The following is a 21,113-nucleotide window of genomic DNA, read 5'->3' as shown; positions in this document are numbered from 1 at the left end:
GCTCCGGTTTCCTCCCACAGTTCAAAAACACACGTTGGTAGGTGGATTGGCGACTCAAAAGTGTCCGTAGGTGTGAGTGAATGTGTGTGTTGCCCTGTGAAGGACTCGCGCCCCCTCCAGGGTGTATTCCCGCCTTGCGCCCAATGATTCGAAGTAGGCTCTGGACCCACCGTGACCCTGAATTGGATAAGCGCTTACAGATAATGAATGAATTAATTAATTTAGATTTTGAGTATACTTTGTACTAACACATTTCAATATGCATTTACAATTTCTATGTTTATTTTAATGGCAGACAATGAAAAAATGTTTCCCCAAATTTAAATCATAATATCTCCTCTTCTAATAACAAACTACATACACGCTAATATTTATGCATTTGGTGATCACTTACAATGAAAGTGGCAGAGTGGCTTACAATGTCACAGAAGTTAATGTAGCATTAAAATTCTTGTTCAAGGACTCATAGGTAGAGCATGGGGAATCAAACCCCCTCAAACTCCACTCTGCCAAATGAAATGCAGTGATGTTACCCACTATACCACACTAAATATGATTCTATGTGCTATAACCGTGAAATAAAAAACATCATAACATCATTTTGTTATCACCAGCAATAACTTCAACTTCAGAAGTCTTAAAAGGAATGTTTTAGGGTCATTCAATGTTAGATCTACTGAGGGTTTCCTAGCAACACTAGAGATGTTTGGGAACCTCCTAACAAGATGGTAGGAGAGGAGGGTCGATCGGGGAGAAGCAGAGAGAGAAAATATGAAAGAGAAAGCGAGAGAGAGAGAGATTGAGTCTGAGGGGGTAGAAAACTAGAAAAACTGACATGTACGGAAGTGATAGTGTAGACAACAGAAAGATAATGAAACAGAGAGAGAGAAAGCGAGGGGGTGATTTTTCTTGATATTTTCATAGAAAATTTCTCTCTCTTACTGTGTGCAGGGGTGGGGTTGCTATGGAAACACACACCCCCCTCTTAACATTCTCAGTACCAAGGTTGCCATGACGACAGGGACCTCGCTAGTCACCACCGGGTTGCCGTGGACACGCTCCATCGTTCACAGTTGGGTTGCCGCGAGGATGCGCAGGCTACTGCAGAGGCCACCCCTGTCATGCACATATAACGTTCCCATGGGAACCGCCTCCCCATTGCCCAGTGTGTGGTTGTCATAGAGACTGCATCCCACTGCCCGTAGGCAGGTAGCTATTGGGGGATGAATGGGGTGAAATGAGGGTTAGTGAAGGCGGGTTAAAATGGCCTTTATTGCTTCAGCAGACACATGTGTGCACACACACACACATACACATACACACACACACACACTCTTATTGCAAGGCCCACATTATGTATGTAAACCTAATACTTGTACTATATTTATGTACATATTTGTCTGTGTGTGTGTGGGTTCGGTGTTTATACTGCTCCAATAGTTAGCTAGGCCACTTCTGCGTGTCTTTGGCCAGTGTTGTGCAAAAGTCACTTTTGACTGGCATTAATTTGCAGTCAAAATGGCCAGTGAGGACAAGTAGTCTATTTTCAAGGGACTTGTCTGAAAAGGTTGGATATGAGATCATTTTCTCTCATAAGAAAAATACAGGGAAAAACAAGAATTTTCCAATTTTCCACACATTTTATAGAGATATACATAGAGAACCGTACAAGACCTGGCAACCACAAATATAATCCCCATCACACAAGCAGCAATGCAAGGTTTCACCATTCAGAAAGCCGGGGACAATCAATCTTTGCTCTCCACTGAGGTCTGAATAATTCTACAGTTGTTTCTCTCCTTCCTTCCACTGTCAGGGAAAAAAAACAACTTGCCGGTCTTCGTCTGGAAGGATGTGGAGCTGTCTAGGAATTGTGACTAAGGCAAGGAAATAGACAAGAATGAAGAATCACAGAAGCTAGTGGTGTTCTCCGAACAATGGGGACACGGAGGCCCAGGGCTGAGTAGTTTTGAATGTGCCTGGGGAAAATGTTGGTTAAAGTTAATAACAAAATATTAAACGAACGTTATTTTGTCTAATTTTATGATAAATGTATTTTGTAAAGTGATATAAATAATTAGTAATGGTTGTTTAAAGATATACAACAATATCTCTGGCTTTTGCCACACAGAACTGTATTTTTATATGGTGTGTGTGTGTGTGTGGTGCTTCACTGCATAGCTGGATCACTATGTAGTGGCAAAATCCTCTCTCTACATGAGAGCTCACCTGGGTGCCATGTTCACTCTCTTGCATCCGTAAATGATCGCTCATAGAGATGAGACAGGATTCTCTCTGTCTAGATACACTGAGAGACACAGTCGTCTGATCCCATAGCCCGCTGTATTGCGCCTCCTACAGGATATCCCCGTTACTGCACCTCAGCCTTTAATGTGTTCCCCATTCCAGCACATTATTATGTTACATTAGATTACATTCAGATCAGATCATCAGACAAGGAGACAAGGAAGGTCTGGAAATGATTATATTACATAAATAAACACAGCTATATGTAATCACCTGTGAAGGACTGGCGCCCCCTCCAGGGTGTATTTTCGCCTTGCGCCCAATGATTCCAGGTAGGCTCTGGACCCACCTCGACCCTGACTTGGATAAGCGGTTACAGATAATGAATGAATGAATGAATATATGTAATCATTTGTGTACCCTCACCCTAATCCTGTTCAAAATATATGTTTTGTTGATAGAATGTAATCTAATGCATGAGGAGTGAAGGCCAGCCCATCTGGTCCACAGCAAACCTACCTGGAAATGTACATTGGCTGATAGAAAGCTGTTAGAACACATGGCGCATTCCAGCTTACTGCATATGGGCCTGTGTGGCCATGCTGACCTCTTTGCTCCCTTGTGCATCATTGAGCCTTGGGCGCCCATGACCCTGTTGCCGGTTCCCCAGTTGTCCTAGTTTAAACAACTTATGCTCGGTATTAACCACTGCATAACCAGGTACACCCACAAGATCTGCAGCTCTGAACAAAACATTTTAAACATCACAGTTTGGCCCTCTTCTAAGTGGCACAGGCCCTTTCGGATCATGAGTGGACACTGGAGATGCATTAAAGATGCCAGGTGGAAATGCCAGGTCTAAACAGTTTAGTGTTTCTCTGTCCAGATTTCATTAAATCACTCAAGACAGATATTAACGCCACCACAGATACAAACGCAGTCTTATTACACCTCATCAATCTGCACATTCACTTCACAGACATTGATTTCATTTCCAATCAGATGTGCTGCACTACAGAAGTAGAGATTTCCACTGTTTTCCGTAACATTGCTGTGAGGAATTGATGCCATTCAGCCTCATTAGTGTTAGTGAGGTCAGGTACTGATGTTGGATGTTTTGTTCTGGATTACAAATATCAACTAGTTCCCAAGATACTGGATGAATGTAGTTCTACTGCTCTGCAGTCTAAAGCTGGAAGGGTTTATACCTCTCTATCTGATAACTGACACTGGTCAAGGTGACCTTAGGTGTATGTGTGTCTGCTTTGGAGTGTCCTATGTTGTTTTAATCTTTTCAGCTTAGATTATTAAAAAACAATGTGTGCACGGCTGAACTTCTTTTTCAGCGTGTACACCTTAAAGGAGCTAGATGTTGTTGCTGCACAAGAAAAACGTGTCTCCATTTTTGTGGATTTTTAGTTTCACACCTCATTTGAATGCAGCAGCAATTTATTGGTGAATGGACCAATAGAAATGCTCCAAAATTATTTAAAATAAAATCTGTTTACTTTTACTTCCATTGAAAGTCAATATTTTTTCCTTCTGCTATAAAGTTACTATTTTTAAAATATTTTTTCACAGCAACAATATATTCATTCATTCATTATCTGTAAATGATTATCCAGTTCAGGGTCACGGTGGGTCCAGAGCAGAGGCGATTGCTCTAAGACGGCAAGGGAAGCTCAGCTTTCCCTAAAATGCCAAAAAATAAGTGATCAAATATATACTGTTGTGTACATGTCATTGAATAAATATGCACTACAACACGCTCAACTTTTGTTCAGAATCAGCTTCTTATCACTGGTAAAGACGCAGCTTTCCTCTCAATCGTTCCTGCAGTTTCACAGAGCTTTAAACAGTGAGGACGCTGAGCGTCCACAGAGTTCAATAGCGAAGCAGCGAAGTGCAGCGAAACGAGACGAGTCATTGGATAAATGCTGGGCTTTGTCCCGCCCATCGGACGCTCAGCGTCTCTGGGGGTCTATGGGGCAGTGGGCTGGCCTCAGCTGGCCCGGACGCTCAGCTTCTGCATGATGATTGGATGATCTGTCTGAGGCTGAATCCCTTTTTGATTGACAGCGAAATGAGCGAATCAGTGATCCTTTGGTGTAAGGATCCGTGGGAGCATTACATTTTCATTCTGTTCTGAGTTGAACCGGAGACTTTCTTAATCCTCTTAGCGGCATTTTCTTTGTTAAAAACGACTAGAGACAAATCGAGCTTCTATTTCTTGTGTTTTTTTTGTAGCTGCTTGTGTTTGGAGACTGATTTCTATCACTCTTTCTGACTTCTATCGCAGTTTCTGTCCAGCGGGTGCTGCTGAGCCCCTCCACCGTCACAAAGCACTCACAGGCGGACACATTTAAGCAGCCTAGCTCTGCTGGCCATTGAGAGGACACTAGTCAAGTCCCTGGAAAAGACGCCTTGTTGGTACGACAGGGTCACAGATCATTTTCTTGAAAAGGAACGGAGGGTAGAATTTACATATAAATAAACCGACACATTTTATGACGTAGGCCGAAAGTGAGCTTCCCCTCCTTGAAAGACCGCCACTGGTCCGGAGCCTACCCAGAATCGTTGGGTATAAGGTGGGAACACACTATGGAGGGGGTGCCAGTCCTTCACAGGGCAACACACACATTCACTCACACCTACGGGCACTTTTGAGTCGCCAATCCACCTACCAATATGTGTTTTTGGACTTTGGGAGGAAACCGGAGCACCCGGAGGAAACCCACGCAGACACAGGGAGAACACACCACACTCCTCACAGACAGTCACCCGGAGGAAACCCACGCAGACACAGGGAGCAGGGAGTGGGACTTCAACCCACAACCTCCAGGTCCCTGGAGCTGTGTGACTGTGACACTACCTGCTGCACCACCGTGCCACCTAACAACCATCTATTTATTATAAATTGTGTCAAGTAAAATTTTGTATACATAATTTATTCAAAATATGAATTGATATTCTAATATAATTCAGACAATGCGGGTATAATTTGTAGCACTTGTAGTGTGAAATAGAAAAGTCAGATGTGAATTTTCACAAGCGAACTGAAAACAAACTGTGTGTCTGTGTGTTTGTGTGTAATCTAGGTATGGAGCTAAGCGGAGATAAGGACGTGGACCTGGCTGCTCAAGTCCAGGAGCTGCTGGAGTTTCTCCACGAGAAGCAGCAGGAGCTGGAGCTGAGTGCTGAACACACACACAAGCGCCTCGAGCAATGTTTACAACTACGCCACCTACAGGCCGAGGTCAAACAGGTCTGTGTGTGTCTATGTGCATATCATTTCACAGCTGGCCTGTTCTGCTGATTGTTTAGTTTCAAGTCTTTGGGGCACAGCTGTTGTTCAGTGTGTCTTTAAATCTCACACACAGCAGACGTTTATCCCTCTGGTTTCTTAATGTTTGTCTCTTTTTTTACTTCTATTCCAAACCACATCCCTGTTCTCACTCTCTCACTGTTTTTCACTCCCTCTGTCTCTCTCTCTCTTTTCTCTATCTCTCCCTCTGTTGTACTGCGTGGGCAACACTTTGTCGTTCTGAATAGCAGAGAAGCTAATCAGTTCTCAGAGCATTGTTCTGTCTGTCTCCTCGAGCCTTTTCCAGACAGAGTAACTAGAGGAGACCCAGCTTATTCTCCTCTATTAAAACGCTGGGGAGTGTTGATGAACTCTGACAGCCTCCGAGGCTCTGTTACTGCACCGTTCCTCATCAGGGCACTGGCTCAGATCTTCCGCTTGGAATCAGCTCGATTGCTTTATGTAAAACATTACAAGTGAACATGGATGGGAATATAGAGTCCCTGACAAATATCTCACCATTTTAAGGTTGTTGTTCAGGATCTGAATCAAGCAATCGGCCAAATTCTCTAGTTTCCTTTACATTATGAAAGTTATTATACTGACACCTATTGACATATATGTAGCAGAAAATCATATTTTCTCCCCCATTATATGTATCATAGACTGGTGTGTTTGGGGATTTCAAAGGCATTTGATTTATCTTCTAATGTGAGAAACAATTTATAAACAAAATGTAAAATCACATTAAACATACATCCAATAAACAAATGTTTTTCAGATACGTGCTCAAATGTGTCATTTACAAACATCAGTTAAACAAACATTGCTCACCTCCGTCCTCAAACGTGTCATTTACAAACATCAGTTAAACAAACATTGCTCACCTCTGTCCTCAAACGTGTCATTTACAAACATCAGTTAAACAAACATTGCTCACCTCAGTCCTCAGACGTGTCATTTACAAACATCAGTTAAACAAGCATTGCTCATCTCTGTCCTCAAACGTGTCATTTACAAACATCAGTTGAACAAACATTGCTCACCTCTGTCCTCAAACGTGTCATTTACAAACATCAGTTAAACAAACATGGCTCACCTCCGTCCTCAAACGTGTCATTTACAAACATCAGTTAAACAAACATGGCTCACCTCTGTCCTCAAACGTGTCATTTACAAACATCAGTTAAACAAACATGGCTCACCTCTGTCCTCAAACGTGTCATTTACAAACATCAGTTAAACAAACATTGCTCACCTCCCTCCTCAAACGTGTCATTTACAAACATCAGTTAAACAAACATTGCTCATCTCTGTCCTCAAACGTGTCATTTACAAACATCAGTTGAACAAACATTGCTCACCTCTCTCCTCAAACGTGTCATTTACAAACATCAGTTGAACAAACATTGCTCACCTCTGTCCTCAAACGTGTCATTTACAAACATCAGTTAAACAAACATGGCTCACCTCCGTCCTCAAACGTGTCATTTACAAACATCAGTTAAACAAACATGGCTCACCTCTGTCCTCAAACGTGTCATTTACAAACATCAGTTAAACAAACATTGCTCACCTCCCTCCTCAAACGTGTCATTTACAAACATCAGTTAAACAAACATTGCTCACCTCTGTCCTCAAACGTGTCATTTACTAACATCAGTTGAACAAACATTGCTCACCTCAGTCCTCAGACGTGTCATTTACAAACATCAGTTAAACAAACATTGCTCACCTCTGTCCTCAAACGTGTCATTTACAAACATCAGTTAAACAAACATTGCTCACCTCCGTCCTCAAACGTGTCATTTACAAACATCAGTTAAACAAACATTGCTCACCTCCGTCCTCAAACGTGTCATTTACAAACATCAATTAAACAAACATTGCTCACCTCCGTCCTCAAACGTGTCATTTACAAACATCAGTTAAACAAACATTGCTCACCTCCGTCCTCAAACGTGTCATTTACAAACATCAATTAAACAAACATTGCTCACCTCCGTCCTCAAACGTGTCATTTACAAACATCAGTTAAACAAACATTGCTCACCTCTGTCCTCAAACGTGTCATTTACAAACATCAATTAAACAAACATTGCTCACCTCCGTCCTCAAACGTGTCATTTACAAACATCAGTTAAACAAACATTGCTCACCTCCGTCCTCAAACGTGTCATTTACAAACATCAGTTAAACAAACATTGCTCACCTCCGTCCTCAAACGTGTCATTTACAAACATCAGTTAAACAAACATTGCTCACCTCTGTCCTCAAACGTGTCATTTACAAACATCAGTTAAACAAACATTGCTCACCTCCGTCCTCAAACGTGTCATTTACAAACATCAGTTAAACAAACATTGCTCACCTCCGTCCTCAAACGTGTCATTTACAAACATCAGTTAAACAAACATTGCTCACCTGTCCTCAAACGTGTCATTTACAAACATCAGTTAAACAAACATAGCTCCCCTCTGTCCTCAAACGTGTCATTTACAAACATCAGTTAAACAAACATAGCTCACCCCTGTCCTCAAATGTGTCATTTACAAACATCAGTTAAACAAACATTGCTCACCTGTCCTCAAACGTGTCATTTACAAACTACAGTTAAACAAACATTGCTCACCTGTCCTCAAATGTGTCATTTACAAACATCAGTTAAACAAACATTGCTCACCTCCGTCCTCAAACGTGTCATTTACAAACATCAGTTAAACAAACATTGCTCACCTCTGTCCTCAAACGTGTCATTTACAAACATCAGTTAAACAAACATTGCTCACCTGTCCTCAAATGTGTCATTTACAAACATCAGTTAAACAAACATAGCTCACCTCTGTCCTCAAACGTGTCATTTACAAACATCAGTTAAACATTGCTCACCTGTCCTCAAACGTGTCATTTACAAACATCAGTTAAACATTGCTCACCTGTCCTCAAACGTGTCATTTACAAACATCAGTTAAACAAACATTGCTCACCTGTCCTCAAACGTGTCATTTACAAACATCAGTTAAACAAACATTGCTCACCTCCGTCCTCAAACGTGTCATTTACAAACATCAGTTAAACAAACATTGCTCACCTCTGTCCTCAAACATGTCATTTACAAACATCAGTTAAACAAACATAGCTCACCTCCGTCCTCAAACGTGTCATTTACAAACATCAGTTAAACAAACATTGCTCACCTCCGTCCTCAAACGTGTCATTTACAAACATCAGTTAAACAAACATAGCTCACCTCTGTCCTCAAACGTGTCATTTACAAACATCAGTTAAACAAACATTGCTCACCTCTGTCCTCAAACGTGTCATTTACAAACATCAGTTAAACAAACATAGCTCACGTCTGTCCTCAAACGTGTCATTTACAAACATCAGTTAAACATTGCTCACCTTCGTCCTCAAATGTGTCATTTACAAACATCAGTTAAACAAACATTGCTCACCTGTCCTCAAACGTGTCATTTACAAACATCAGTTAAACAAACATTGCTCACCTCCGTCCTCAAACGTGTCATTTACAAACATCAGTTAAACAAACATTGCTCACCTCCGTCCTCAAACGTGTCATTTACAAACATCAGTTAAACATTGCTCACCTCCGTCCTCAAACGTGTCATTTACAAACATCAGTTAAACAAACATTGCTCACCTCCGTCCTCAAACGTGTCATTTACAAACATCAGTTAAACAAACATTGCTCACCTCTGTCCTCAACTGTGTCATTTACAAACATCAGTTAAACATTGCTCACCTCCGTCCTCAAACGTGTCATTTACAAACATCAGTTAAACATTGCTCACCTCTGTCCTCAAACGTGTCATTTACAAACATCAGTTAAACAAACATTGCTCACCTCTGTCCTCAAACGTGTCATTTACAAACATCAGTTAAACAAACATTGCCCACCTCTGTCCTCAAACGTGTCATTTACAAACATCAGTTAAACAAACATTGCTCACCTCCGTCCTCAAACGTGTCATTTACAAACATCAGTTAAACAAACATTGCTCACCTCCGTCCTCAAACGTGTCATTTACAAACATCAGTTAAACAAACATTGCTCACCTCCGTCCTCAAACGTGTCATTTACAAACATCAGTTAAACAAACATTGCTCACCTCTGTCCTCAAACGTGTCATTTACAAACATCAGTTGAACAAACATTGCTCACCTCCGTCCTCAAACGTGTCATTTACAAACATTAGTTAAACAAACATTACTCACCTCTGTCCTCAAACGTGTCATTAGTGTGAGTTGAAAAATGTTTGTTTATTAGATGTTTATTAATGACGCGATTGAGGATGAAGGTGAGTAATGTTGGTCAAATAAAAAATCATTATTCCACTCTGCCTTTAAACTGTGGATACATTAATACGTAGTGCTTCTAGTTTTATGATCAAAGGTAGGAAATTTGTTTGTTGTTGAATATTGGCTAAGATCCCTGGTTCTGTTTGTGTGTGTGTGTGTGTGTATAATGAAGGCATGTTTTTGCATAAGTGTGTGTGTGTGTGTGTGTGTGTTTGTAAAATAATTGTATGCTGTGTGCAGGTGCTGGGCTGGATCCGTAATGGTGAGTCTATGCTGACGGCCAATACAGTAAATGCTGGATCTCTGTCTGAAGCTGAACAGCTGCAGAGAGAACACGAGCAGTTTCAGCTTGCCATCGAGGTAACAGCATTGCACACACACACACACACACACACACACACACACACACACACACAAACACACTCACAGAAACACATGTAAAACAGCTCACTGATGTATTATCTTCACTTTTAGATTATTAAAAAAATATAAATATGAATATAAAAAAAGGGTATCTTGTAAATATTCATGTAAGGCATAGAGTTTCAATATATATCACTTTTCTTAGTCAAAAAACCCTTCCAACCCTCCTCACATCACTCAGAACTACGCTAATTAAGATGTTAGTGTTCTCCTCCGAGCATGTTGAGCTGACCAATGACATTACTTGCCATTTGAATATATGCAGTGGTGATTCACATGGAGGAATCACATACTAGGGCAGTCCCAGTGGCTGAACTAGTCACTAATGAAACTTGATTAGTTCTTTTCAAGTGGGATATAATATAAAACACCATGTACATTGTTTGGAAGTATGTTTAAACTTTGTCTTTATAAAAGCTTTTAAGTGCCGCCTTAACTTTTTACTGCTTCATCACTCAGCAAATATATGAGGAGTGCAGGCGGTGACTGAGTTTAATTCAGTAAATTGCCGCATATAATTCTGAACTAAGGACAGCTCATTTAACTCAGACGAGAGGGAGCTTAAGAGCAGCTCTGATTTCAAGCCAAGGCTTTCCCTTCATCACACAGCACCGATCCAGTCAGAGTCAAAAAGCAGCGGTGCAGCAGGTTCATCTTCTAATCAGAATAAATTCAGCTTTCTGTTTGTTCACACACTGGCAGCAGGTCAGAAAACGGCTGTTCATTTCCCCTCTGAGAGCTGGAGACTGATGGACGGAATCATACGAGGCCAAGAAAGCAATAACGAAGCGAAGATCAATAATTAAGTGGTACAGAACCTATTAGGGTTAAAGTTGTTGCCACACTTCCCGGAGTGCAAGCCACATACAAACGAGGCCCCGTGTTGTTGTGTGTTTAAACACAGAAGTAGCACACACAGCTCATGAAGTACGCTCTCTTTAAAAAGTGAAGTAGTGCTTTATCAGTAATTGAATTGGCCTTGAAGAGGACATTTCACAGATTGGGCCTTTAATTGCTCCTCACTCAAGGACACAGCAGCCGGTTTCATCACAGTCCAAACAGCCAGTGAGATCTTAAGATACAAATCTGACCAATATACATCAAGGGAAACGCTGTATGGCCCAAAGTTTGTGGACGGCTGCTCATCCAATGTTTCTTCTGAGATGAAGCATGTTGCCTTCTGTGAAGGTTTTACACTAGATGATGGATAATTACTGTGGGCATTTGATAGTTTTAGCCACATGAACACTGATGAGGTCAGGTTGTGATGTTGGGTAATTAGATCCGGGTCATAAATGCAGCTCGTTCTATTGGTCAATGCTTTCTCCTTTGTATTTTACTATTCAGATTCAGTGTGAACCAATTTCTGTCTTGACTTAGACTCAGTGTGTCTCAGTCTCATTCTTGACTTGGACTCAGTGTGTCTTAGTTTATGTCTTGACTTGGACTCATGGTGTTCTAGTCTCAGTCTTGACTCTGACTCAGCTTGAATGGCCTTGACTATAACAATGCAAAGCCAAGAACAACAATGCAAACATAAACATAACAAGGACAATGTACAACAAAAAGCAAGTGTTTTGAATGTTGTTAAAATAATAATGTAAATTTGTACCGTTACTTACAATACATTTGTGACATAAAACAATCCACCTTAGATAACTGTCCTTTTTATTGCCATAAAGTGTTATAAACACATTGATATTGTCATGAACGGTTATGTCCGTTTTGCGGTGCTTTTGTAAATGTTCTTTTCAAAAGATTCAGTACTTTTTTGCTAAATATAAACATATTCTGCTCACACTTACACAAAACCACATTCTAATATGTTCCTACCCTGGGCTTCAGTCTCTGCTACATGCCGACTCACTGCAAAGGACCCATCAAAGTGCCCTGCAGCTGCAGCAGAGGGCGGAGATGCTTCTGCAGGCCGGTCACTACGACCCGGACGCTGTGAGGGCCTGCGCAGAGACCGTGGCTCTCCACTGGCAAACTCTCATGCTGAAGATGGAGGACAGACTCAAGCTGGTCAACGCCTCTGTGGCCTTCTATAAGACCTCCGAACAGGTGGGTCCTATGGAAAGGCTCTGTTACTGTGGCGGTAACAGACCTCTAGCGGAATGAAAGAGTATTGCAAAAATGTAGATGGCAGCTCAGCTGCACCTAAACCCTGTATAACATTTATAACATCTGTATAGCATGTTTCTACATATTATTGCTCAGATTTTGTCTTGAATTTTGCACTGTGTGTATGTGTGATGTGTGTTAGGTGTGTAATGTTTTGGAGAGTCTGGAGCAGGAGTACAGGAGAGAGGAGGACTGGTGTGGTGGTCATGATAAGCTCGGCGCTGCAGCCGACTCGGACCACGTGGCTCCCCTCATCAACAAACACCTGGAGCAGAAAGAGGCTTTCCTCAAGGTTACGCACACACACACACACACACACACACAGAGAGACATACACGGTCATTAGTTTCAGATGTCCAGTGTCTCTGCTTTCTAAAGACTATGTGTGATTTTGTTTGCAGGCTTGCACTCTAGCTAGACGGAATGCAGAGGTCTTTTTGAAGTATATCCACCGCAATAACGTCAGCATGCCTGGGGTCACCAGCCACAACCGTGCTCCTGAAACACAGGTCAAAGGTCAGTAGGGACACTAAAAGTAATGTCATATTATCAGGAGATCAGGAGTTCTGTTTCACAACCGTCTATGGCCAGGGGTCCAACAAAATATAGTTGTCCTATTTCTAGGATGGATTATCCTCTGCCCACATAATTAAGTCTAAACCATAACAGTATTGCAGCAGGTAGTGTCGCAGTCACACAGCGCCAGGGATCTGGAGGTTGTGGGTTCGATTCCTGCTCCAGGTGACTGTCTGTGAGGAGTTGGTGTGTTCTCCCTGTGTCTGCGTGGGTTTTCTCCGGGTGACTGTCTGTGAGGAGTGTGGTGTGTTCTCCCTGTGTCTGTGTGGGTTTCCTCCGGGTGAGTGTCTGTGAGGAGTGTGGTGTGTTCTCCCTGTGTCTGTGTGGGTTTCCTCCGGGTGAGTGTCTGTGAGGAGTGTGGTGTGTTCTCCCTGTGTCTGCGTGGGTTTCCTCCGGGTGACTGTCTGTGAGGAGTGTGGTGTGTTCTCCCTGTGTCTGCGTGGGTTTTCTCCGGGTGACTGTCTGTGAGGAGTGTGGTGTGTTCTCCCTGTGTCTGTGTGGGTTTCCTCCGGGTGAGTGTCTGTGAGGAGTGTGGTGTGTTCTCCCTGTGTCTGCGTGGGTTTCCTCCGGGTGAGTGTCTGTGAGGAGTGTGGTGTGTTCTCCCTGTGTCTGCATGGGTTTCCTCCGGGTGACTGTCTGTGAGGAGTGTGGTGTGTTCTCTCTGTGTCTGCGTGGGTTTCCTCCGGGTGACTGTCTGCGAGGAGTGTGGTGTGTTTTCCCTGTGTCTGCGTGGGTTTCCTCCGGGTGACTGTCTGCGAGGAGTGTGGTGTGTTCTCCCTGTGTCTGCGTGGGTTTCCTCCGGGTGCTCCGGTTTCCTCCCACAGTCCAAAAACACGCGTTGGTAGGTGGATTGGCGACTTAAAAGTGTCCGTAAGTGTGAGTGTGTGAGTGAATGTGTGTGTGTGTGTGTTGCCCTGTGAAGGACTGGCGCCCCCTCCAGGGTGTATTCCTGCCTTGCGCCCAATGATTCCAGGTAGGATCTGGACCCACCGTGACCCTGAACTGGATAAGCGCTTACAGATAATGGATGGATTCAAATGTCTCAGAGGAAGCACTTCTGGCTTCTGGTTTCGTGGCATCATGAGATATCATGAGGGTATAAATGGGAAAAAAACATGGCAAAATTGTGAAGAAATATCGCTTTGGAAAAGTCAGGAAAAGAAATGTAACATGAAGTATGCACTTTCAATCTGTTATTATGACCTGTAAACAACTAGTTCCATAACATTTATTCAAGGTGCACACACATCTTGGGAAAATAGGACATTTTACATTTGGAAAATACCTGGATCTTAAGAAAATGTGTTTAAAAGCTGTGGATGTTCTTGTATAGCCATATAATGTATATTTTATTGTGACCTACTGTGTGTGTTGTGGTAGCCATCCTGAGCGAGCTGCTCCAGAGAGAGAACCGTGTCCTGCATTTCTGGACGCTGAAGAAGAGACGTTTGGACCAGTGCCAGCAGTACGTGCTGTTTGAACGCCATGCCAAACAGGTGAGGACTTTCTACTGAAGCAAAGAGACAGAGATGTAGAGTATTATTTACTATTGTGTTTTAATAATGTGTGCTAAAGGGGTTCACAGAGCTATAATCTGGTATGTGGTAACTCATCTTTACAAATAAAGATTCACTAATGGAGCGAAAATATACTCTTTTTTCTGGCTGCTGTAAATTTGAAGTCTATTAAACCTCTAGTCTATAAAACCCAGATTTTTGTTGTTTTAACTTATTATCAGAAGGTACATTAACTACAGGGTTTACCTAATTTTGTAGACTATATATAAACAAAAGAGAAAAAGTCGATAATATTTCAGATTTATTAACAAAGTTATTCACTGGCTGTATTTATTTGCTTCTTTCTCTATGTCTCTCCCTCATTTGCAATTTCTATCAGGCACTGGACTGGCTGCAGGAGACTGGTGAGCAGTATTTATCCACACATATATCACCCGGTGAGACCACAGAGAAAACTCAGGAACTACTAAAGGATTACGAGGAATTCCGTGTCTCTGCAAAGGTGCAATTTCAGTTCAGTTTCAGTTTTTCCTTTTAACGATGACGTTTTTGACTCACAACAGCTCCCTTGACTGTGGAGAATGTTCAGCCTGCTAGATGTGTGTGAGTGAGTGAGTGAGTGAGTGAGGGAGTGATTGCCAAATGAGAGTGTGTAAGGAAATGAGACACAAGCCACCTCACCAGTTCTATAGAAAATGTAATGTCGCAGTTATTTTAGATACACCGTAACATAGTATTCCACAATATACTCATCCAGGTGCTTAGGCTTAGACCCGACTTCATTGGGAAGTATATATTCCCTAATCAGCAACACTAATAACATTGTCTTTTATTTGTATGCCAGCAAACCCAGGAGAAAGTGAAGCTGTTGATTCAGCTCGCTGGTAGCTTGGTGGAGAAGGGACATGTCCATGTGACCGAGCTGAAAAGGTGGGTGTCCACAGTGGACCGACGTTACCGGGACTTCTCCTTGCGGATGGGCCAGTACCGCTCCAGCCTGGACAGGGCATTGGGGCTGTGCTCGGAGGTGGGCAGCTCATCTTTATGCATCTTTTTTGGATAAAGTAGTACTACCATATAACGTTTATGTGGCTTATAAAACAGGAAGGCTAGATGGCTGTACACTACATATGTCATGACACCCATGACACCATTCCTTTGTCTCTTGTGGGCGTGTTCAAGGACACTCAAGATGTTACTTGTGGGTGTGTATATGGGAAACTCTGATAGTGCATCTATTTGACTGTTCTGAATCAGGAGCTGTCAGAATCAGTCATTTTGTCTTGTCACCACATTCGTACACATTTACATAAAGCTGGGAAAATCACAACTCGATTTGTTGCTGTGTCATTGGTCATCTGCTTCCAGACACAGGCTAAAAATCACCTGCTGTCATAGGACATGGCTAGTCTCTTACTTTTAGGCTTTGTTGTTTGAAAGTAAGGCTTTGGCACTTTTTGTGCTTAGTACCTTTAGCCTAAACCTTTATTATCCCTTTTGGAGTTAAATCTCACATTGTATATACCACAGAGACTTACTCTTAGATCAGATTTTGATATCTGTTACAGCAAACATGCAGCTCTTGCCGGTTTGGGTTTGATCTCTTTCAATGACACAAAAGAACCCTGACTAAACACCAACAGCACCTCCTTGTGGGAAATCTGAATTATTATGGAGAAAGTAAATACTGTGCATGTGTCTAGCACCAGTTCTACCTGCTGAAAACGGTTATGAACAGCATTATAGTATGCTTTAATTTACAAATACATTATAACAAGGATTGCTGTAAATCTGTTGGGACACCGTTCTTCTCTCTGTTTGTCTTTCATCAATCACTGTTGTCTCTGACAGGACAATAAAGATTTGGAGTTGGACATCATTCCTGCCAGCCTTACCCACACTGACCCAGAGGTCAACCTCAATGACCCCAACCACGAGGTCAATGAAGAGAAGAAAAAATCAGCCAGGAAGAAAGAGTGAGTGAGCAGCCTGCAAATAACGCAGCAATGAAATACTCTGAGCTCTAAAACTGCTTGAGGGGAGTTTTTCTCCCGTTGCTGTAAAGTGCGCCTTGGTCCAGCTTGTTACCTCGTGATTCTTTGCAGCATGTTCTTTTCCTGAAGGAATCATTCTTCTCTGTGATCAGTATTTCAGAGTGCTGTCTCTTTTTTGTGTGATTTTGAGTTATGATGTCTTTCCTCTTGCAGATACATCATGGCAGAGCTGCTGCAGACTGAGAGGGCATACGTCAGGGACCTGCAGGAGTGTCTGGAGGTGTGTTTGAGTACTAGGACTCCTAAAAAATGAAGCTTGAATTGATTCCATTGATTTTGTACAAAGACAGAGTTAAAAGTCTAAAATTTTCTAAAAGTCTAAAAGTCTTTTTACTCTGCTTTTGGCAGATTTTCTGGTCCATAACAAATTAGTTTTATCCTTTTAAAGTAATATGCGAGTATGGCAGTTGAAGTCTAGCCCAGGGACTAGTATTGGTTTAATATGGTGCGATTGCCTTGGCAGGAAATGCATACAAAATATTTGAGAATACTTTATTGGTAATGATTACAGAAATGTAATCAGATATTATGGCACATATTCATTCATTCATTATCTGTAAGCGTTTATCCAGTTCAGAGTCGCGGTGGGTCCAGAGCCTACCTGGAATCATTGGGCACAAGGCGGGAATACACCCTGGTGGGGGCGCCAGTCCTTCACAGGGCAACACAGACACACTCACACTCACACCTACGGACACTTTTGAGTCACCAATCCACCTACCAACGTGTGTTTTTGGACTGTGGGAGGAAACCAGAGCACCCGGAGGAAACCCACGCGGACACAGGGAGAATACACCAACTCCTCACAGACTGGAGGAAACTCACGCGGACACAGGGAGAACACACCACACTCCTCACAGTCACCCGGAGGAAACCCACGCAGACACAGGGAGAACACACCACACTCCTCACAGTCACCTGGAGGAAACTCACGCGGACACAGGGAGAACACACCACACTCCTCACAGTCACCCGGAGGAAACCCACACAGACACAGGGAGAACACACCACACTCCTCACAGACAGTCACCCGGATCAGGAATCGAACCCACAACCTCCAGGCCTCTGGAGCTGTGTGACTGTGACACTACCTGCTGCGCCACCGTGCACATATTCAGTTTTAATTAATTGTAGACTAGGATATCCTTTTCATTAATTCTGGGACATATTGGTCCTGCTTTTTTTGTCATCACTGTCCATTGGTCTGTCCAGAATTGAGTCAGTGACTAAAGTCCAGGTACAAATAAATGATTACACAGGCATAATACATTTAAAGTTGTTTCAGTGTCTAGATTAAGAAAGCCAATGCTGAAACTAGGCTCTAGTGTTTCCCCCTTTCTTTGCAGACCTTTATGTGGGAGATGACCAGTGGGATGGACGAGATTCCACAGGGGATCGCCAACAAGGAGCATGTCATCTTTGGGAATATTCAGGAAATCTACGATTTTCATAACAAGTGCGTCTATCATCCTTCAGACTTGTTCTTTATTAATGTTTAGATATATTGCTCAGGGAAACTCTCTAAGCACTGGCCCTGTCATCAGGAGACTGTGAGTTTGTTCACTTTGGGTGTCACAACAACATGGAAGATGAGGAAACTGAAAGAATATTGTTGCTGTCCAATTACAACATGAATCTCCATTTTTGTGGATTTTTAGTTTCCTACCTCCTTCACATGTGTGAAAGTTTCATGATGAATGAACCAATACAAAGTGATAATGTAATATATTTACATTTAATTTACATTCTACACACGTAGGATCTTTGTTTGTGATTTAATGCTGTAAAATGATACAAATATATATTTTCAATAAACAACTACTCATTAGGCACAACTCATAACTTTTCATCAACTGGAAAAACCTTGCTTCTTACGAAATCATAGTCTGAAATTAAGTTACAATTAAATTGCTGGCAGTAAATGGACCTTTTAAGGCTTTAAGATGATTTACTATGATTAGATGGGGAGTTACTGTTGTTGCACAATGTTTTGTTGACATTGCCCTGCTCTAAATTGCATTATACTGCTGTGATGTGAGTGAGCCAGTTCTCACAGCTGTTTTTGCTGTTGTTCTCTGTAGTATTTTCCTGAAAGAGCTGGAGAATTATGAGCAGTTGCCTGAGGATGTGGGCCACTGCTTTGTCACATGGGTAAGAGGTCATCATCCAACAATTGTGGTCATTACTGCGTGTACTACCCTATACCTCTGCATATAATACGCTAGCTGTCTGCTCAGAGTGCCCTATCTATCTTCTTTCACCATAACCCCTGCCTCATAATGTGCAATAACCAGAGCGCCTCACTGAACCTCAGTGCCCAAGCTGTTTAATCTTGAACAATATAGTCCAAGGATGTTCACAACAAGCTGTTTGAAGGCCTGAGGTTATAGTGAAACTCCACATATTAAAGTGGTGTAGAGTAAGCCTGTCAGAATAATTACATTATCAACGTATTATACAATATATGGTCATTTGCTCAATAATTATTGTTGACCTCAATATTGCCCGTTGGGTTTACTTGTTTTTTTGTTTACATAAGAATGAACGTCAGCAGTATTTTAGCCAGTGGTGCTGTTCTGTCCTCTGGTCTCTCTGTTCTGGGGTTGCTATGTCGATTTGTTTGTAAATAGTGGTTTATTTATTTATTCATTATTCATTACAATTTTGCTGAAAGTTCATTGCTTTTAAAGGGGTGTAGTTGCATTATTATGTTATTATATTATCAATATACCAGTGGCACAATTATAAAAATAACATTAATAATAAAATGACTACAAAAAAGACGCCTAGTATTATATTAGGTTTTTTAATCACTATTTTTACACTTGTTCTGTAAGATGCAGCTCACATGAAGTAATGAATCCTATTGCTTTGTTGTTAATGAATGAGCCACATTATGCTCCATAGAGATGGTCCCCAAGATAGTGGCAGCCATGTTTAAAACAGTACTCAATCTCTGACACAAACAGGACATTAGATGTCAGTATAATGTCATAAAATTTCATGAGGTGAAGAACCATTGCAATAATTTCAAATCCTCAAGCAGACCCACTGCTATTGTGTTTATGTTTCGCAGGCTGACAAGTTCCACATGTACGTTACCTACTGCAAAAACAAGCCGGACTCCAGTCAGCTGATCCAGGGCCAAGCTGGACGCTTCTTTGATGTGAGTGTCATGCTGTTTGTTCTTATTTGAAAAGCTTAAGTGTGAGGTTTCAGTGCACAGTTAGATGGCAGCAGAGAGCTTTCTGTGATCCTCTGAGTTCAGTTCTACACTGTTTGTCCAAATGTTTGTAGTCATCCTTTTTAATTATTGTTTTCAGCTGCTGTAATGTGCACCTATTACTGACAGAGACATTTCATTCTGTACACAGTTTGTATAATCTTCATAGAAAGGCTTTGACCAACAGACTGAGATGTTCTGAAGCAGCAACACAGTTTGAGCAGTGTTTGTGATGGCTAAATGCCATCAAATCCTAATGTTCCAACATCTAAAACAAAGCTTTTCCAGAACAACAGATGCTGCAGTTACTGCAGCAATGAGGAAAATGTTCATTTGGTATCCTTCATTTCATTAGGACCAACTTATAGTTTTTTTAGCTATAGTTTTAGACACTCCAAAGCCTGCTGTTCAATCTAAAATGTCGCTACCTCTTACGTTCTAAGGGCCTGTAGATGTATGCAAAGGTTTCAACACACCTGGTATTTCTTGATTTGTAGCCATCTGAACTGGAATGATTTTCTAGTTTGGGGTTGAACGGATACTCAGTATCTCTTTATTTGCATTGGGCATGAGCAAAGTGTGTCCTGTTGTAATGCTAATGGTCTCTGGGTGTGTGTGGAATATGTGTATTCTGTAGGAGATCCAGAGAAGACATGGACTGGCCAACTCTATCTCTTCCTACCTCATCAAACCAGTCCAGAGGATCACCAAGTACCAGCTGCTTCTAAAGGTGGAGCACAGGGACACTGACTGATCCAATAGCCCAAATGCATTTGATCGGTCAAGACCCACTGTTTGTCAACACTCCTGATTAATAGTGAACTCAGATACTTTAGGGTGCACCCACTTGGAATGAAAGCAGTGGCACATGAGCAATTGCAATTATTTTCACCTCATAAGCTAAAGCTCCCCAATATCACATAGTGCTTTTCCACCAACCAGAGAAGTTCAGAAATATCATATCTCATATCTCATAAAGAATATAACTGTCTGTTTATCTGTGGCTCAGCTTCAATGACCACCCACTGATGCACATTTCTACCAGGTCTGCAGACTAAGTCACTGGATAGAACCAAGGTTCCAAAAACAGAAACTTGTTCAAGAACCTTTGAACAAGAAGTTCTTTTAGTGGAAAAGTGCTAACAGTGCCCCCAACCTGGGAGACTGCCGTTAATTTAATGACACTGGATACCTCAGTCTGCTAGAGGAGAACATCAACAGCCCAGATCTGTCACATCAGCAGAATGACACTGGTGCTAGTGTTTGTGTAATGGTGGAGAAGTTGAACCATCCTGCCCACCCTAATTCCCAGAGTCTGTACA

At 41.9% G+C, this 21,113-nt stretch overlaps 1 protein-coding gene across 1 annotated transcript in view; it reads left to right on the top strand.

The window, feature by feature from the left end:
- Positions 1-21,113, top strand: part of kalrnb (kalirin RhoGEF kinase b) — a 97,251-nt gene that overhangs the window by 39,882 nt on the left and 36,256 nt on the right. Inside the window, exons 15-28 of the mRNA XM_066664878.1 lie at positions 5,346-5,512; positions 10,115-10,234; positions 12,143-12,361; positions 12,564-12,713; positions 12,823-12,937; positions 14,378-14,493; positions 14,894-15,016; positions 15,359-15,541; positions 16,366-16,490; positions 16,722-16,788; positions 17,915-18,024; positions 18,650-18,719; positions 19,645-19,734; positions 20,429-20,521. Coding sequence (XP_066520975.1) covers positions 5,346-5,512; positions 10,115-10,234; positions 12,143-12,361; positions 12,564-12,713; positions 12,823-12,937; positions 14,378-14,493; positions 14,894-15,016; positions 15,359-15,541; positions 16,366-16,490; positions 16,722-16,788; positions 17,915-18,024; positions 18,650-18,719; positions 19,645-19,734; positions 20,429-20,521 — 1,748 coding nt within the window. The remainder of the gene's footprint in view (positions 1-5,345; positions 5,513-10,114; positions 10,235-12,142; positions 12,362-12,563; positions 12,714-12,822; positions 12,938-14,377; positions 14,494-14,893; positions 15,017-15,358; positions 15,542-16,365; positions 16,491-16,721; positions 16,789-17,914; positions 18,025-18,649; positions 18,720-19,644; positions 19,735-20,428; positions 20,522-21,113) is intronic.

Source organism: Hoplias malabaricus, chromosome 3 (assembly GCF_029633855.1).
Source record: "Hoplias malabaricus isolate fHopMal1 chromosome 3, fHopMal1.hap1, whole genome shotgun sequence".
Taxonomy (NCBI): Eukaryota; Metazoa; Chordata; class Actinopteri; order Characiformes; family Erythrinidae; genus Hoplias; species Hoplias malabaricus.
Note: the sequence above shows the minus strand (reverse complement) of the source record. Positions and strands in the feature narration are given on the sequence as shown.